The 21,060-nt window shown below is 33.2% G+C and overlaps 1 protein-coding gene across 3 annotated transcripts; it reads left to right on the top strand.

The window, feature by feature from the left end:
* Window positions 1-2,374: 2,374 nt before the first annotated feature.
* Window positions 2,375-20,537, top strand: LOC115441868. Of its 3 annotated transcripts, XM_030166781.2 has the most exons (5): window positions 2,375-2,561; window positions 7,493-7,652; window positions 9,826-9,931; window positions 13,607-13,790; window positions 19,362-20,537. In XM_030166781.2, exons 2-5 carry the CDS (start codon window positions 7,502-7,504, stop codon window positions 19,461-19,463), a joined length of 543 nt encoding a protein of 180 aa, XP_030022641.2. In that variant the 5' UTR covers window positions 2,375-2,561; window positions 7,493-7,501; the 3' UTR covers window positions 19,464-20,537. The 3 variants fall into 3 exon arrangements, 2 of the variants coding, with proteins under 2 accessions (XP_030022641.2, XP_037300672.1); XM_037444775.1 differs by lacking the exons at window positions 2,375-2,561; window positions 7,493-7,652; window positions 9,826-9,931 and having other exon boundaries at window positions 11,973-13,790; XR_005113343.1 differs by lacking the exons at window positions 2,375-2,561; window positions 7,493-7,652; window positions 9,826-9,931; window positions 13,607-13,790 and adding an exon at window positions 17,322-17,408.
* The last annotated feature ends 523 nt before the right edge of the window (window positions 20,538-21,060 follow it).

Here is a 21,060-nt window from a genome sequence, read left to right on the forward strand (position 1 = left end):
CTTCGTGAGACCAGCCTCTGCATTTCAGACACTGGACCCACTTTGCATTTGATCTGGCACTGAGCTACACTTCTACTGCCTTCTCATTTTGTGCCAACATAAAGGCAAAATACTTAAATACTTCCCGTTTCTTTTTAGCCCATTATTGGATGCTGCACATGTCAATAAATAATCGCATAATATATTTTCTCCGTCTTCTGTAAATAACGTATGACTGATATAACTCATAGACGGAGCCACATCAGTTGCATTTTCTTGAAAAGCCTTTTTCTTCTTAATAAACCTATGTAAAGACATGTAGTTGAGATTGTAAGAGGATGCGGCATTTGAAAGACTTTGACCTCTTATTAGCAACTTCTTCAAAGGCCAATTCATAAATATTGACACTAGCGAGGCCCATATCAGTCTTTGCGTGTAAATATACGGCATTCTAAAACAAAAAAATAGATAATTCAGCATTCAACATTAAACCGCATACCCAAACAAGTTCCTAACAAAAAAATCATTTTAAAGACGAATTTTAAGTATCGCATATTTTATAGTCAAAGCAGGGTGTAAGAATTAATTAAAACAAACGAATTTATACATATAAATAGAAAACAAACATTGCAAAAAGCATGTAAAACAAGGTAATCAGAAAATGAACTTAGCCTAGGAGAGTTGTGACACGCTGTCACAACTTTCCTAGGTGCCAGAAATCGTGACCTGGTCAAAATAATATTGCTTAATTTCGAAACAAGATCCAAACACAAAAATACAGTGCCATGCTTAGAAACTTCATAAACCGCTAAATATAAGAAAAAATTGCAAATCCACCAGAACATAATATGTATCGATATAAATACAATCAAAATTTTGATATAAAACTTACTTTTCAGTTTTTTTTCCATGCAGACGTCGTACTTAGGAAACCGCTGGCCGTGCGCCACTGGCGCTTACAGTATCGAGTAGCGTTTCTCTAAAGAAGCAATCGTGCGCTTTAGCCAGTTCCCTAACGGTCGGAGGTTCTGAGAAATCGTCTTTGTCACAACTCTCCTCTGTCACAACCCTTCTAGGTCTCCCCTACACTTTAAATTCAACATTAAAATGTATATATTTTTAATAACAGAGAATTTATTAAAGTTGCGCAACTATCCGGCTATTACCCTATACCGAAACGCCAGATTTTCTTCGTCGTTTGATCTAGGTTTTGTAGCTCTAGGACAATTTTAATATCATTCGACGATTTACTGTAAAGTAAAAAGTTAAATTGTTATGAGTTTTCTTATTGAAATCAAAGCTTTAAATTGCTCTCCTCAAAAATTTACTGATTATAATCACTTAGACATAATTGCCTTTCAAAAGACGATATAGTAGCTATAGTAATATTAATTAAGCAAAAAATATTACAGAATGCTCTATAAAAAAAATGATATAAACACTGAAGGAAAGGACATGCCACATAAATTTATAATAACAAAAGTCCTCCCAGAAAACTTGAGATGAATAAATTATTTTGTAATTTTGCGCCTCAGACAGGGGAGGGATTTATTATCTAAGTTTATAATCATCGACTGTTTCCTAACAAAACGATCGGATTTTCGCCAAAAACATTTAAAAAAAAATATTATCATTAATAGAATGATGCATTGCGTCAGCAGGCACGGCTTGCTATTTGACTAAAATTTCAAGCAACCAAGAAAAACGAGCCTAATGGCCCGTTAAAAGCGACTTAAAAGCAAATCATCCTCCCGTCTCATGGACGCAGCGAAAGAGCAATATTTTCCAAATTATAATTTAAAAACTTTGTCAATTTACTCTTCCGTACAAAATGTTTCACAAAACTTCAACTTTTCCGGAAACGAAACTTTAATATCACAAAACTTTATTATTTCTATATTATTAAATATGTATTTATGCCTTATGTGGGCCTAATTGAGGAATATTGTAATAGTATTCATTGAGACGTGAATCTAATAAGCATAAGCAATAACGGCTATAAATTTAAAATTAATTATAATTTAAGTAAAAGAAAATTAATTAATTATACCTATTGGGGATTGTTTAAACATGAAAAACAAATAGTCACTGTCTTTCATACGGCGCGACGCGTAACGTGGCGACTTAATAAGAAAACCTCTCGCAAAATTTTGTTGTTACGTTAAGATAAATAATATTTTATACACACATCAGAGATATTCTATAACTCTAAAACGAACTCAAACGGAAACCTGCATAAAATATATAACAAATGTTAGATATCTCATAATTTCTGGATATAAAACCTATTAATTCTTACGGTTTGTTAGAAAATGAAATAGGGAAGCGTTGCAGTAAGGTCGCTGGTCGAAAATGCACCGGGCCGAGTCCGTATTTCAGTAACATCCCGGGCTCTAGTTTCAGTGTCTCGGCGGGAGAGCTCCCGCGCGCCCGCGTTGTTCCCCACATGGCCTGAACCGACTCCACGCTCTCGTGATATAAAAAAAAAATACGAACGTAAAATAAATTTTGTGTTGGATTTATAAAACAAGAATGTCAATTAATTTGTAATTGGTTAATGTGCATATCAAGCTGTGACGTCGGTAAGCTGTAATTAGTGACGCTACTATTGTTATAACGATAATTTACGGGTAATGTTTTCAAGATATAGAATATTACTTTTTTTTCGCAAGGAAGCATATTTGAATTCGTATTGCTGCAAACATATTATTTGATTATGACACATAGGTAATTCATGTATTACCTTTATTGTAAGTTGCGGTGAAAAGTTGTGATGCTAAATTTAATGAGCGTACATGGTTTAAAACGCTTTGTACATTTTAATACGTTTGTAATTATTTATTTTAGTATCAAATACGTAAATACAGCGATAATAAAGCTTATTTAATCCTAAAACGCAAAAGGGTTATTGATTTAAAGCTTTTAAAAAGTGCATAAAATGCCCGGTTTATTTTTATCGTATGAAATAAACATAAAAGTTTTGCTCTTTCACTATAAAAATACGAAATAGTAGGTAATAAAACATACTCTAAATAAACATCTCTTACCGTTCAATAAAAGATAATTCTTAAAAAATGCAAACGCAATGAAAATGGGACAAAACTCAGTTAAATACGTTCAGGGATCAGAAAGCGAGATAAGAATCCGAAATTCCACAATATTAAATCCAATTTTGGCAGATAAAGATCGCGAGATGTGTCCCATCGCAGTAATGAAATATGGCATTTAATAGTTTATAATAACTCAACTCCTTTACCAGGTGGTAAGTAAGATACTACGGCTGTGAGTATATAGCTTTATTATTAATATTATTATTATATTACAGCTTGGTGTACGGTGCAAGCACCTTTTTCTCTTAATTTAAAAGGCGTTATCATTAAACTTGAAGGTGACGCTATAATAGCCATTAGTCATTTTCATTAAAATTTAGATGGCGCTAAGATTTTTGTGTTTAGTGTAATGTCGTGTAGTGTCATTGAGTTTTCCAAATCTGGATGGTGTGGCTAATATTTATGGGAAGTCGTGCCGCTAAGTACCAGTCTGCTGAACTACACGACATTTTGTATAAAAATCAGACACCCTAAATAACACGAGGGCTCGTGTCAATACAATTACTATAGGAACTGTATTTTTTAATTACTTAAATTAAACAACTAAATTAAAAGAAATTAATAAAAAATAATAGAAAAGACTGAGGCGTGATGGAATCTCAAAGTATGTTGATGTTGCTAAAAATCTGGTAACTAAAATAATACAATTCAATTATCGTTTCACTCTTCAATAAAATTTAATCATACTTATATACATCTTAAACAGTTGAAGCAGTTCAACAGCCCTTAAGATCTTTTGTCACCGTTCCAAATTTCAATTAATTTAACGTTGCATAGACGAAGTTTCGAATATAAGTGGCAACTCTACAAATTGATTGGTACTTATTTAATTGAAAACACGAGGATAAAATTGAGCACATAGCCATCCATACACCTACGACAGTATGAATCAATGGGATAATTAATGTTGGCGTTTCGGATTTCCTGACATGATTGTTTGTTAAATGCAGTCAACCAATGTTAATTACCAGTCGAAATCCGTGTAATTCAGCGCTAGGTCATTGTTAACTTAATAACATTAATTTCTAACACGACCTCAAAATTACTGCATTTCTAATTACTAATATTTAAGTCCTACCTTTTCAAGTTGTTTATTTATTTTAAAGGTAGGTTTGTACAACTTGATGTTGATGTCAACAACACATAAAGGTTCAATACACTGCACTTACACTAATTGACCAATACACGCATCAATAACAGATGTCCACAACATTAATGTTGTTTGTCTAATTTTCTAAAACGTATTACACAGTATTGTTACGATACCTATTCTATACTGTTGCGCATTATGATTTCCAACACAATCTCTTAAGGCGAGAGAAAAGCGGCACAAAATACATCATAACGTTTAAATGAAATTGGGGCGTAAAAAGAGGTCTGTGTTTAAAAATTCACACGTAAGTAAAATGCGTAACGAAAACTTTGGTGAATATAATATCTAGTAAGTCGATTAAGAGTGAGCTTGCGTACAGAGTTAAAATGTTTAGTTATTCATGTGAAATTAATCTTTTTCAATAATAAATGATTCTCGTACAAATCTCGTAGCAATTTGCTTGTACTAGCCGATTTTCAACAAAACCATAACATATTTTTTCAGATAGATCTCTTTAGTTCTATGCATTTTTCGTTGTTGGTAAAGACCAATGCGGTATTTAATATGAAAAGTCTTCTTTATAATTTAGTTTCAGTAAAGAAAACAAAGCGCGTAAAGAACTTATTACTACGATACTGGTTCTATATTTTAACCGCTACATAAACACTGCTGTATCTATTTATGGATGAATTTTTGACATTTCGAAGATCGATAGGTTTTGACACTTGATTCTTCCAAAGTTTTATTCTTACCTTTTATATCAAGTTGGGTTTATAGTTACTCTTCGTAAGTCGCACTAATATATTCTCATAACATGAATATTATTTATTAACCCGTGGCACTAGTGGCCGCAAACCTGGACAACATACATCTTACGTAAGATATTTCTGTTTAACATTAAAATATAAAATAACAAAAGATAATTATTTTTAACACGACTCATTACAGTAATATTATTCGCTAAAGAAAGATATATTATTTTGGTCAATAAAATATGATGCCTTATAATAGTCCTGTCTGCCAATTCCGACACAACAACCCTTGAAGCTCCATGGCTCTGAATTCGATCAACAACAAACGTTGTTAAAACTTTAAGCCTGTCACCGCCAAATGAAATGCTCCTGTAAGCTACGAAACTAAATCAGACAGTTATTTCTGCGAATACGAATATTTAAACATTGCATTTTGTGAATTTCAAATTGTACGGGTACGCTGTGGACATTTTTCGGCTACAGATATATTAGTCTACAGTATAAAAAGGCTGTGTTGACAACAGTGGTACCGGTGTCCCACAGAAAACTAACGTAAAGTAACAGTTTATTGTTGTTTCGGAAAATTAGGAAGATTCCTAAAGGTTTGTCACCCCTTTTTTTTAATCCTATTTCTTCATTTAAGGCGGTGGACATTCCGGTTACTGTAAGTGTTTGTGTATATAATTACATACAATATAACATTAGATGACCAGTTGGTCCATGCAAGTTTGTTTGCTTAACAAAACGAGAAAGTTGCAATCGTCCCGAAGAATTCTAAGATAATTTAGAGCGGATATTGAGAAGCTAGTCATATAATTTTTTTTGTCATGCGATGATAACTCAATCTACCGCGAAATAGCAGAACACCAATGTAAAATACTTCATATTTTTCCATATTGTAATTTGCACGTTTTTATACACATATTAACACATTTTGAGCTAATATGTTATTTTAGTATTAATTTATTAAGACGCGGTGACATCCGGTCACACTGACATTCAAATAAGACAATAATTGATTACTAACGCATAATATCTTTTGGAAGTCAAATTTCTGTCCTGTCCTGTCCTGATGTCTGGTTTAAATAACTAACTATACTGTTTAATATCTTTTAAACGCCCCCAGTCTTCAATACCAGGACATCATAGATATGCTGTAGAACTTTGAAAAAAGGGATATCAAAGAGGAAAGCGAATACGAGCATACGGCAATCTATCTGACCGTAAAAAGCTCTGGCGTGAGAAGCGTGCAAAAATAGCAAAGGTTTTAAGAGTTTCAATACAAGTACACAAATTATTATATGAACTCGTAACCAAACCAAAAAAGAACAAAACAATAAAAGAACTTGTCGAAATATTAATGACGACGATAAATCACGGGCTATTAAGGGCTTTCAATAATTCATAAACACATTACTCAGAGAACACTGGTTCACAACGGCACAGCGGTCCATAACAATAGGCTTAAGGGTGGTTTACGAGAGTAACAACAAATTATAATGAATCATCGTTTATTACAATTTAAATAAACTATATATACCTAGCTAAAGTTTTACGGTTTAACTTTTTTATCTATTACAAACGATCCGATTACGTTATACCTAAATATTTGTTTAATTATTTTTATTAAACCAAAATGCTTAACTTAAACAACATAAAACTGCACACGAGTTCTTTATAAATAACGACTATGATTACGAAGAAATATTTTTAAAAATGTATCTTCTAAGGTCATTACTGAGACTGTCCCAAAGGTAAATCGCATTGAGTACCCGACTATCTTCATAATAAATGCATTACTTAGCTATATTTAAGGGTATACTCCGATATTATAGTACCCTAAATACCTACTTTATACCGTAAAATCATGAAATAATATACTAAGGCAACAGAATCCTTTCATGGAAAAATATAAACAAAACCTTGATTAAACTGCAACATTATTATTATAAATTAAACTTGTTACTACATATTATAAAATTTTATAATAAAATAAGTAACCAAAAGATAAATAAAAATTTTAATTGCTGCACTAAAGCACAAAAAAATACCAAAAACGCGGATGGTAGGCCTTGATAGAAACCTGGATTTTCTCGATCATACCTTCGAAGTCAGATGACAGAAGAATACGGATTAGACTGCTACTGACTTTTGTACTTGGCTCGTGCAAACTGCGCTATGACCTGTCCTCTTTTAAATGAGTCTTAAAAGAGTGTTCACCTCTCGGCAGGCAACGGCTTAGCTGTGCCGGCTGCGGGGCGACGCGACGGTGCCGCTTCTCATCTGACGGCCCGCTTGCTTGTTTGCCTACCAAGGCAATAAAAACTGATCCCTAATGGTAGCAGTTGCGGCGTGCCCATAATTTGGAATTAGTGTCTGTAGTTGAAGGCAGTCTAGAAGACATGTAAAATACGAACTTATAACTGCTTGTACCTATTTTACCTTCTTGTAATTTAACGTAATTTTAGTCCAAAGTTCTTACAACCACCTGCCACTTCTTAATACTTATTAAGAAGTGGCAGGTTTTACTTAAGACCAAAGATTGTTTTTTCATACAGGAACACAGAATGAAGCATTCCACAACGTCGAATCCTGTGAGGTTGGTAGAACGGTTGTTAACGAGCAGTACGCCAACCGCCACTACAGCCAGCAACGTGGGTCCGGCTAAACACGCCAATGGCAATAAACGGCCTACACCCATCATTATATACCCTACCGGTATGTACATTGAATATTATCTTTTTGACGGTACTTAAATATTAAACAAATAAAATGTCTACTTTTCCTAGGTATTTGTGAGATTATTGTTAGCATTTCTTTCTATTTATATAATCTTTCCCACAAAATAAAAGTTAACAGTGATTATAATAATCATTCTCAAGTTAAATGCTCAAACAGTTGGTGCGACCAAGCGTACCTCCTTACAAAATGACTTGTTAATTCGTTTCTACATTAAAGCTGTTGAACAACGTTTCCAGTTCCAACTGCCCCCTTATGCCTCTATTCTTTGGCTCTCCATTGTGAGCTGTGACCTAGTCAGGCGAAGCAAATGAACACATACATGTTGTGAAACTAGGGCAAAGTGTACCGTGAAAATTATTCATAAGACTATGGGCTCACTCGGCTAGATACAGCACATTGTGCGACGCGGCTCGCGACTTGTTCGTTCTCGTTACGGCCACACTAGCAGCCGTTTTTTTTATTGACAGTAACAGTCAAAGTTACTATTTACCTTAACAACATTATAACGTTTGTTTTGTAATAACTCTTCTGGCTATAACTTGGTGATGTTTGTGTTATGACATTTCTTATTGATTTTATGTTAAACTTTTACCTATAATATCTAGTTGGTCAATTATCTCAATAAATAAGGAATACTGTCATAATATTCAGTGACTAGTGTGTTTACAATGAGACCTAATAATGATTGTCCTTCCAAAATGATTGCCATCAGACTTATCTTCACATACGCTTTGTATCAATTCATACAATAATGTATTCTATTAGACGTAAGTGTAGCCCTAGCCTCATAGAGAGGTGACACAGAATAGTGGCGGAACTCACGGCAATAAACACTGGAACGCACGCAAAAACACTAATTTGCAACTTTGCGCGATACGTCGACGTTTAATCTGCTTCCGGGGCAAAGTTCCAATTCCGCTTAAAGCGTTACACCACAAACTTGTTTGGTAAATAGACTCCCAATCAGTAGATGTTCGGTAAAAAATATATTTTATAAACAAGTTGGTTCAGATTAGCGTCATACCAAGAGCTAGTGCACTCTGTAATAGTTATATAAAAGCTCTTGTAAAATACATAATATGTAACTTTGCTGCATTTGTTTATACAGGATTTTTTCTTACATTATCGTTAAAATTATATCACCAAGTCAATAACTCCCTGACAAAATGCATTAAATCATTGTAATATTTATAGGTATTTCATGAAGTTTTCTCGAAGTTCAGACTGAAACAGCCTGCTTTGCTCGGTGTCAGTAACAAATTTAGTCACTCGACTTACTAGTCAAGTCGACTTACTCGCTTCCAGTTGAACAGCAAATTATTATTGTTTTTCTTTGTCCTATGCAAATGTATTGCGTTCTATTCACGTAATACCGTCATTGTTTGACTATACAGTAGTTCTAAATTACAGTTTGTAACTATGTGTAGTGGAATTTTTAATTGTCATTTATAGCAATTTAATTTCGTCACCTTTGTTACACCCAGACATCATATTTGTCTGCATAGTTTCGACCCTCTTAATTTAAATATACGAGTACATTGTTATTTCATATCAAGAATTAAAACTTCTTATGTACTTGTAATGCGTGCGGGGTATGACGCAGTAACTTGGGTTCAAAACCGGAAAAATGATATTTGCTGTTTCTGCATCGAGCCGAAGTCTCCAAAAGCGTCACATATAGCAATAGGCTCGCCCCCTATCACATCATGGGGCGGATCATTCGGCTATAACTGGGAGCCCTGGCTGCACCTACCCTACCTATACATATTATAAAACAAAGTCCCATTTTCTGTCTGTCTGTATATTAACCATTTTCTCACATTCTATTGAACGGATTTTTAGGTATGGAGATAGATTAAGACCCTGGGAAGCTTATAGGCTACACTCTATCCCAGGAAAATATAATGCGGGACTTTTAGCCCAGAAACCTCCTTCACGCGGGCAAAACCGCGGGCAAAAGCTAGTTATAAATAAATTAATTTAAATTAAATGTATTAATGACGTAGAAAATTAAATAGCTCATAACACAAGTCGATTCAGGAAATAGAAAAATAAAACAGATCGAATATCGATCTTTAGTATCATGGTTACCGTTTCATTTTAATATTTTTAACATACAAACTATGTATTAAAGTTATTATTGTTTCAGTAACCCCGGAGTCCATCGTGGTGCCTATTGTGTCGTGTATATTTGGGTTTCCATTGTTGGCGTTAACAGTTATATGCTGTCTACGACGGAGGGCGAAGTTAGCAAGGTACCGACAAAGCTTGGATCGTTTGTTCAACTACAGCCGTGCGGGTTTGCAATGAATAGCCTTTATCATACGACCGATCGCTTCCTAGCCTTATAGATTATACTAGATGAATAGACGAGTATGTACGAGGAAAATTACGATGTATCTATAGACATTATTGACAGATTAACGTCTTGGGATTACGCATCTATATCAGTAATCAATATTATAAAGAAGAAAACATATTATAATAGTATGTCTGTTAGATTTTACAGGCATGAATTAAACCAATTATAATAAAGATCAGCTCAAAAATAGCTTAAAAATATCTATACCTAAGAACTAACATACTACATATACTTATACAAAATCAATTGGCAGTACCTAAGTCTTTAGTTCCATTAATGCGCTGTTTCAGCTTCTCTAGTTTCCCTAGGGAATCACACAAAAATATACAGCGGTGACCTAATTAATGAAAAATAACCTCTCAAACACTAGTAAATATAACCGTGTTTATTCCGTATAAACTCTGTATCTATAAGTATATAATTAGATACCTACAGCTTATGGACACGAAACAATATAAGTATTTACAGAACTAAACGTAAAACAAAGCGCCATTTAATAGATTGCGATAGAAATGCATACACAAGCCTCACAATTATTAATTAATCGAGGTCATGCAATATTCTGTTTTTGTTACAAAATGAACCGAACAGGTTTAATACATAGAATAAGTACTTTGCTCGCCTGATTTTATTTTGACAAATTAGTGTTCCCTGAGACTCGCCAAGCTTCACCGCTCGGTGACATAGGTGCGCGCCACTGCTGATCCTGGCTTACAGGAGTTGTAATGGTGGGTGTGAGGGTGAGAAAGTTTTTGATTTTATTCCGTAATTAATCTAAAATAACACACTTGATTACCTAGGAATATTAAGAAGCCTTTTCGGTTCAGTACCACTCGTTGACTTGCTAGCTCCGACGAGACATTAGTTAATGAGAAAATTTCGATAGGTAAGTATTTTTAAGTGGACGGACCACTTAATACAGGTCGCAGGAACACGTTGGATGCAGGCCGCTTTCGACAGGTCCGTCTGGAAATCTTCCGCAGTGGACAAACTCTTCTGGAGTGTTCTCTGTTCAGCTATGGACTACATGTGGCTGATGATGATGAAGTATTTTTATTAACAAATAAGCAAAAATGTGTATATTCATGAAAAGTTAAACAAGTCTTAAATACATTATATTATCACGACAGTCACAGCATAAGAGATGAGTAAATACTCAACTATAATTAAATAAAACATAATCAAACTAATCAAATAAATCTTAACTCGTCTGTAGCTTCTCATTACAATCACTCTAATCATATATGTATACCTACGTAGTTACCTCAAAGTGTTTACAAAACATAGTATTAAGTTTGTACTTGTTCATTCAACAAATACAAAAAAAACTTACTTGTTGTAAATTTCAGAGACCGGTATGCCTACAAACTGTTCTAGCAAATTCGCCGAACGGAGGAACTAACAGTAAATATTTAATGTAGTACCTACGGGATTCGGGAATACTTCTTTGCTGTGTAAATATAGATGCAAATCTGTTACAGACACTAAGTTTACTGGAAGCTTGACTGATATACAAATATATTATTGGTGAACATGATTCTATTATCACGAAGAAGAATAACAACATTTTATTAGCTCTATCTTTTAATAGATATAACACATACTGAATAATTATCATTAACGCTTTTACAATTATTCAAGAATATGATAGCCTCAAAATGATGACAGCCTAAATGTTTACTATTAAATTACTAATAATATTTCGAATTAAATTATTGTATTTTTTTTTTATTTGTATAATTGTAAAATGTAAATAGATAATTTGGTATCTTTGACTGTTTGGACAACCAACACATCAGTCTGCCTCGTGAACTTGAAAGCTGTAAAATCTTCGAAACATAGGGAGAAAATTATAATATAAAAGCCGCGATAAAAACGAAAAAAAGTTTTATTACGGTATCTAACATTCGCGTAAATATAAGAAGTCATTAATAATATTAGTCTATACCACCGAAGAAACTATAAACAAATTATAGACTTTAACGTATCTAAAAACTCATTATCACTTACATTTGAATTGCCCACCAAACTTGAGCGCAGAATACGGAAATACCAAGCACGCGAACAAGTAATTTATTCCCGCCTCGACAATGGGTTCACCACGGTTCGCACCAAAATATATTACAGCGAAAAATGGGTCATCCCGATAAATGGCCTGTTTGAGAATATTTTAGAACCACCGTGCTAATAAAAACTTGTTGCCTGGATCGTGCTATTCAGAGAATTCTAAACGCAATCAAATGGATTAAGGTCGTTTTATGAAATAGGAAGATAGACCAATAACTTTCTGCACGTTACTTCACTAAACTATAAGTAAAAAACATACTCAGTAAAATCACTCAGAATAATATTCAAAAAAAGTAAAATTTCTCCATGGAATATATATTATGACTAACCAAGAGAAAAATATCAGCTAAATTAAGTTATCAATTTCGTCTAAAGCCAAGCATGCAATACATGCTTTAAAACTACGGAAATAATAATAATTGCAACAAAATGTTATAATATTTATTCAACTATTAATCAAATCATTTATTCGTTCTAACAAAAAGATGTGCTACCTATTTATGTTGATTTATAAGTCAAAGTCAAAACAATACTCAAGTAAGAAACCAAGATCGATCACTTTTGGTTAACACAAATTACAGTTTGATATTCATCTTACAAATAGTAGCGTCTAACATCAAATTATTCCCTTTCATAACTAACCTAAAGAGGGTTGACAGAAAGAGCAAGCATTCGCTACATCATTTGAGTACATACGTACAGTGTGTCTAGGTGATTATTTCGTGAATTTCAGACATAAACAATTATAATCTGTTTATATACAACGCACGTACCTCGGCAACAATGGTACTTACCTACGTTACGGAGCGTAACTTTTAAATAGCTTCAAATAAATTCAACTCAGTGACTCGCAAACAGCTTATTTTATAAATTGGCAAAGATAACTTATAACAACTTCCTAACTTTCTTACCGATTCAAAATCAATGAATACATGTACCTATGAATGCTCACTCTAGTCCGCTTAATTCTATTAGGAAAGGGATACTGTAGTAACAATTTACCTAAGTAAGAACATCGGTAATGAAGGAACATCGGTTCGCATTAACTGCGCCTCTAATCACAGTTTATTTAAAAGAAATCGATAGAAAGGGGCCAAAATACTAGAGAGGGTACCGCGAACAAAATAATGCTCCATTTTACGGATTTCTGGGGATTCCATACATTGTCAGGCTCCTTTTATTGACCTGATTTCTGTAAAAGTTTTTGTATTTTATTTAGATAAATTATGTTCTATAAATTGATAGATATCTCTATTTCCCTGATAGAGGACAACAGTAGCCGAGTAGCTATCTACAATTTAAAGAATTTCCTTAACAAGACCATCCCGCCCCCAACCCGCCACTGCAACTTCTTTAAGACGGGATTGGCAGTGCTACGGTATTTAACACCGAGACGTGAAACAATGCTAATCTCTGCGAGCACTAATCAGTTATTAACCCGCACGAAAGGTAATAAAAAAAAACATGAGTTGGGAATATTTATTTTCCACTTTTATGTAAGGGAACGAGCGAGAAGGCGAAACTGCGAGCTAGACCGCGGCGAGTTATCTGTAGTGCGGTTGTCTCCGGTTAAGAGCAAACCCCGGGCTGTGAGCCTGGTGCGGTCACCGCGTGCCCCTCCGATTCTCGAACTTGACACCGTTCTGGAGGAACGATCCGACCCAGAACAAACCACTTTATCACAAGTAAGTTACTAACTTTCCTAATGACTATCATGTTTTGATTTTTAGCTACTCAACTCCACGAGTGATAAATATAATATTTTGTTTATTTGTGCCATTTAAAACATGTAAATCGGAAGAGATTTTCATGTAAAGGGAGGTAATATTCAAATGTATTAATTTTTTTCTTTATTTTTATATACCTTCACCTAGTTGAATAGTTATCAGATTAAATCTACGGATTATATAAATTAAAAACCTCGTTACTTATTTTTTTCGAAAAAAAGGACTAATGTAATGGAAGACAATATGAATATAATGAAAGATATGTTTTTTTCGAATCCTAATATTTCCTTCCATTGCAATGTGACTGCGCTGATTTATCAAGCATATCTCCAAAAAGCCATTTTATCCAAAAATTACTAATGTGAAAATTCTTAACAAATGTAGCTTGAGCATCACAATGAGTTCAAATCCCAGATCAGATAATAAAATGAAGTGTGCGTTTTTCATTCCAAAAACGCGTGTACTGCCCTGGACAGAATATTGTGTCGGATATGGTGATTGGCTCTACCCCATAAAACAGTTACGCCACACCTTTTTGGGATGCTAGTGTGAGTTGTAGGATTATATTCGATTAAATATCTCGGACACTCATTCTCAGTGACTTATTAACGTTTACTTGTGTTGAATGGGTACATTTATATTTGTTTAGGGTAACATTTGTTAATATGTAATTTAATTTGTTTTTGTGGCAACACGCCTCCACTTCCTTCTTCCTGTCACGGGCTGCCGGCGAGCAGCCACAATAATGTAGTTCTTTAAGTTTATGTTTAAGATATCAAATTAAATAACAGTGATCCGTCATAGTGGTTTTATTAACATGGTAGCAGAGCGTGGTTGCCTGCAAATACAAAGAAGAAAAGAAGATATTTTCGCAAATAAAGTGGAAACGTGCTATATATGCAATAAGCAAAAATGGCGTTTACTAAATGCAATGACGCAGTTATTCCAATATTCGACGGATCGGATTATAGTAGCTGGAAAATACGTATACTTAAGTTTTTGAAATTTAAGAAATGTAAAGAAGCTGCCATACGAATCAAAAATGATTCGGATGATGTTGCAAAGTGGGAAGAGATGGATATCCAGGCAACGAACTACATTTATAGTGCAATAAGCAACAAGCAACTCGAATATATATGCGACTTAGATTCCGCATGCAAAATATTGGCAAAATTTGATGAAATGTACCTGCAGAAATCATCGGCACTACAGATTATATGTCGCAACAATGTAGAAGCAATAAAATTATCGAACTATTCGCAAGTAAGTGTATTTTTGACGACTTTGAGAAATCAATAAATCAGTTAAAACAAGCCGGCGCGACGGTAAGTGAACAAGAAAAATTAAATTATATGTTAAAGGCCTTACCTCGTAATTACAGTCATATTGGAGATCTAATAGACGTTTTACCAGAAAAAGACAGAACTGTAGATTATTTGGAGAGAAGTAAAATTATGTTAAAATCATTGGATAAAGAACCTGAAAAATGTAATGAACCATCACGCGACAACTCAAATGTTTTTAAAGCTCACACTAGTAGTTCTGCATCACCTAATAAAAACTTTAAATGTTTTACCTGTGGAAAACCTGGCCACATGCAAAGAGATTGTCGACACAGAAATGTTAACAGTGGTAGAGGAAATGGATTTATTAGATTTAATAATAATTGTGGACATCAACGTGGATCATATTATAATTCAAGAAATATTAGAGGAAGAACTTATAATAATAAATCCAGTAATGAGAGTGGTGGTAATAATTTCCTTGCAACTATTGAGAATAATAATGTTTCAACTTCAAGTAAAATATATAATATTGAGCAGTCTGGCCACTTAACTTGGTTATTAGATAGTGGTTGTACAGATCATATAATTAATACTGATGAGTACTATCATTCATGTGAAATATTACAACAACCTATTAAAGTAAAAGTTGGTGATGGAAGAATATTAGAAGCTACAAAGGTCGGAAAAATACAAACTTATTTTATGGTCTATGAAAAAAGTCTGAAGTTGTTTTGAACAATGTTTTCTATGTCAAAGAGGTGAAAGCAAATTTATTGAGCTATTCAAAGATTACAGACAATCATAAAATTGTTTCCAGGGGACGACAATCAAAAATATATAACGTCTATGGAACTATTATAGCTATAGCAGTGAAAGAAGATAGACTGTATAAATTAAAAGGTTATATAAATGCAAGTACATTACATGCTAATTTAGTGAAGAAATCAAGTATGACAGTGAAGGAGAAATTACATAGGATGCTTGGTCATATAAACTTTAACAATTTGAATACTATGTGTACAAGTGAATTATTGAAAGGATTACCAAAGGAGATTGAATGTAAGTACATGAAATGTGCTATATGTATTGAAAATAAAATGCATAACTTGCCATTTAAAAATAATAGAAAACGAGCACAGGATATATTAGAAATTGTACACACAGATTTAAATGGGCCACACAGAACTACAGGTTTTAATGGTGAAAAATATTTCTTAAGTTTTATAGATGACTATAGTAAGTTGGCAAAAGTTTATTGTATTCCGTCAAAAGATAAAGTATATAATTGTTTAATGCAGTATGTTAATGAGATACAAAATTTAACTGGGAAAAATATTAAAGAATTGAGATGTGATAATGGAAAGGAATACATTAATAAAAGAGTGTTTGACTTTGCAAGATCAAAGGGAATTATGATTAAATCTTGTCCGCCATATGTGCATGAATTAAATGGCACAGCAGAGAGGTTCAATAGATCAATAATGGATATGTCAAGATGTCTTTTGGCAGAGGCAAAAGTGCATAAAAGATTTTGGCCTGAAGTGGTTATGGCCGCAGCTTATTTAAAGAATAGAACATTAACAAATGGCACTATAGAAAGGAAGACGCCTTATGAGATATTTTTCAAACAAAGGCCAAGCATTGAAAATTTAAGGATATATGGAAGTAAAGTATTTGTTAGAACACCAGAGGAAAAGAGAAAATGTAAATGGGACAGGAAAGCCGAGCTTGGCATACTAATGGGCTATACAGATGTTGGATATAGAGTATTAATAAACAATAGAATAGTTGTAGCAAGACATTGTGATATAATTGAAGATGATGTAATGTGTATTGGTCTCGATGATAATAGAGAAGAGAAAAATGATAAAAGTAATAGCCAGCCGAATAAATTGGAAGAGAAAATTATAGAAGAGAAGAAAGAGACTAATGCAGAAGAAAATAATGAGAAAATTAATGAAGATTTGAATGCTGAAACAAATGAAAGTTATGATGATAATAAAGTAATTGAAACAAGAAATCGGCGTAAAATCAAGCCACCAACTCGGTTTGATGAAGAATTTGGTTATTATTGTATAACTGTTAACTATTGTGATGCTATGATTCCAGATAATTTTCAGGAGGCAATAACTAGCGATGAAGCAAAAGAATGGACTGAGGCTATGAATCGTGAGATGAACAGTTTGGCAAAAAATGAGACCTGGAGACTTGTAAGTAAACCAGCAGACAAACAGCCTTTAGATGTGAAATGGATATACAGAAAGAAAGCCGAAAATAAATTTAAAGCTAGGTTAGTAGTAAGAGGTTTTCAACAAAAAGATTTTATTGATGATATATATTCACCCGTTGCTAAAATGCAAACTTTAAAATTGTTATTGTCTTATTGTTGTCAAAATAATCTTAATATACATCAGATGGATGTTGAAACTGCTTTTTTAAATGGTAAAATTTTATCTGAAGTTTATGTAAACCAGCCAATTGGTTATGATGATGGCACTGATAGAGTTTATAAATTAAATAAAACATTATATGGTTTAAAAGAAAGCCCTCGGGCTTGGTATGAATGTGTCAATAAGTTTTAACTAGTCTTGGATTTCAGAGAAGTAAATATGACTTTTGTTTATATTTTAAATTGGATACTAATGTGAGTGTATACATTTTGTTATATGTTGATGATTTGTTAATATGTTGTAAAGATGAAAAGGTAATGAGTAATATTAAAAACAAACTGTTAAGTAAATTTACTATGAAGGATATGGGTAAAGTTAAAGAATACATTGGAATACATATTGATTATGATTATAAAAAGAATAAGACCATGACACTGAGTCAGGAATCATATATAGAATCATTAGCTAAGCGTTATAATATAATAAATACAAAGTTATATACTACACCAATGGAAGTAAATCTTAAACTAGAAAACTGTAATATAAATGAGAATGTAAAATATAGAAATTTAATTGGAGCACTTTTATATATTAGTTCAGGTACAAGACCAGATATATCGTTCAGTGTTAATTATTTGAGTAGATTCCAAAATTGTTATAATGAGACACATTTTAAATATGCTTTATGAGTACTTAAATATCTTTACTTAACAAAACATATAAAATTAATTTATAACATGAATATAAATTCTGATATGTTAGATTGTTATGTAGATGCAGATTTTGCAGGAGATATTGTCAGTAGGAAATCAACAACAGGATTTGTAATTAGACTTTGGGAATGTAATATTTTGGAAATCAAAGAAACAAAATTGTGTAACAAAGTCATCTACATTTGCTGAATACATTGCGCTGTCAGAAGCTGTTACTGAAATTAAATTTATAGTTTGTTTAATTAATGAGATTTGTCAGAAAGATTGTAAACCTGTAAAAATATATGAAGATAATATTGGAGCTCAAATTATTGCTAAATACGGAAATTTCACAAAAATTCAAAACATATTGAAGTTCATTATCATTTTGTTCATGAAAGTGTTAAAATTGGTTTAATTGATGTTATAAAAATTGCATCTGATCAAAATATAGCTGACATTTTAACAAAACCATTGGGAAGTAATAAATTTAATAAATTTAGAGATATGTTAAAGTTGTTGTAAAAGTAATTTATCTTTCAGATGGATATTATGTTGAGATAAATATTGGTTTAAATTGTTTAATTAAAAGATGATAATTGTAATATAAAAAAAAAAAAAAAATAAGTTACAATTAATATGTTATACTGAAGGTAATGTTTATAGAGCTATTGTTTTAATTTAAAATACTTGATATGAGTAGTGTATGATATGATTTAGTTAAAATATAAATGTAAGGAGGCATGTTGAATGGGTACATTTATATTTGTTTAGGGTAACATTTGTTAATATGTAATTTAATTTGTTTTTGTGGCAACACGCCTCCACTTCCTTCTTCCTGTCACGGGCTGCCGGCGAGCAGCCACAATAATGTAGTTCTTTAAGTTTATGTTTAAGATATCAAATTAAATAACAGTGATCCGTCATAGTGGTTTTATTAACAACTTGCAAAATGTGGAGCGATCCATGATACAGTTTCTCATAAAACTATTTTAACGACGCCCCGTGCTGAATTCATGTAGCAATATTACGGCCATAAAAGATGGCGGCCGTTTTGCGTAATAAGTTTCTATGAATATAAGGCGTTAATGAATGGCGTCATAATTTAACTGCCCATAAGCTAGAGTATACCCAGGTACCCAGGTGTTATATGTGTTGCAGGTGGAAATAACACCAGATCGTGAAGTGGGCGCCATATTGTTTGGGGCGGTCGGAGCAGTGGGCACAGCGGCGGCAGCGACGATGTGCGCGCGGGACAGCTAGCGGCGGGGCTCGGCGCAGCTCGGCGCCCGCTCGCCGCTCTGGGCCGCGCTCACCAGCCAGCCGCTGGACGAGGACGACGCTGATGATGATATTACCGTCGACGATAGCTAACAGCTCGACGAGCGCTCCGTCACCGACATCGGCGAGCGCATGAAGTTATTCTTGGACATTCCCCTTAGATTTTAGTTGTGTCACGACTGTGTTTTCATTACCTACGAATTTTGAGACGATCGTTAGTAAAGTTAAGGCAATTTTATTGCCTTGTAAATAGTGTCGCTATAAAAATGTAGCTATTTACATTTAAAAGCCAAAATTAGGTTAAATAATGCATTGTCGTTTGTACCTTTAGGTACCCATTAAATTGTTACCTAGATAATTGTTCATATAAGATTTAGACCTGCACATAGAATGATCTCAGCATAACATCATTATATATTAGATTACTTTTAAATCACTCGAATTTATACTTACTTATTTTGTTCTATGATTAACTACAATAGAAAACTCATAATTACACGGGGACAGTTAAATATTTCTTTAAGTTACTTCAAATTACAGAAATTGGTAAAATATAAAAGTTATTTTTTTTACGTGTTTCTATGACTGTATATTAGAATTTGTATACAATGTAAATAAATTTCCTAAAATTATCACCTACCTACTATAAATGTAAAATATGAGTCTGTGTTTTATGACACTATAACGTACTCCAAGTAAAGACAAAAGTATTCAATCTTACGTGGTCTTCATGTTATTTATTATTAAATGACTTATATAAGAATAATATAAAATTAAGGAGTAAAAAAGACCAACTTCATATAGGTAATTTGCATGTTATGTAGAAAGGTGTGTATATAATATTAATGCACTGTATCTAAAAATAAATACTTTAGAAATGTTTTTATAACAATTGCTGGCTGATATCAATTTACATACTCGTAATTACCATCGAGCTTTAACAACCTAGGATAGGTAGGGAGATTAATTTAGATCAAATTATTCTTACGCTGTCTTTACTGTTTAGTGTAAAAATAAATAATTATTTGTAAACAATATATTATGCAAATTAATAAATATAGTTTATTATTAATTCCTAAACCTATTATTGGAACTGTTTGCGGCAAAATGTGAAAAACACAATGAGCATAATGGTCGGTGATTGCCTCGGTGGTATAGCTGTGTCATGGTACTACACTGTTGCATGAGATCTCGGGTTCGATACCCGGGTCGGACAATGATATTGAGTTTTTCTACTCTGTATCAGCCTGGAAGGTAAAATTTGTACCCAATATGGCTATAGGCTCACCGCCTATCACATCATGGGACGGAATATACACGGCGGATAAAGGATGCATTAGTTGCGCCTCTGCCTACACCTCCGGGGATAAAAGTCATATGTGTGTATATAATAAGCATAATATATTTATTTATTTCTCTTTATTGTACAAAATACACACAAAAAAAACGATGCAAAGAAGAAAAGAGAGACAAAAGGCACATGTACAAATGGCGGTCTTATCGCTCTAGGCAATGTCTTCCAGACAACCATGGGATGGATATAAAAACGAGAAATAGAATATAATCTAGATAGATTATA

Source organism: Manduca sexta, chromosome 28 (genome assembly GCF_014839805.1).
Source record: "Manduca sexta isolate Smith_Timp_Sample1 chromosome 28, JHU_Msex_v1.0, whole genome shotgun sequence".
NCBI lineage: Eukaryota > Metazoa > Arthropoda > Insecta > Lepidoptera > Sphingidae > Manduca > Manduca sexta.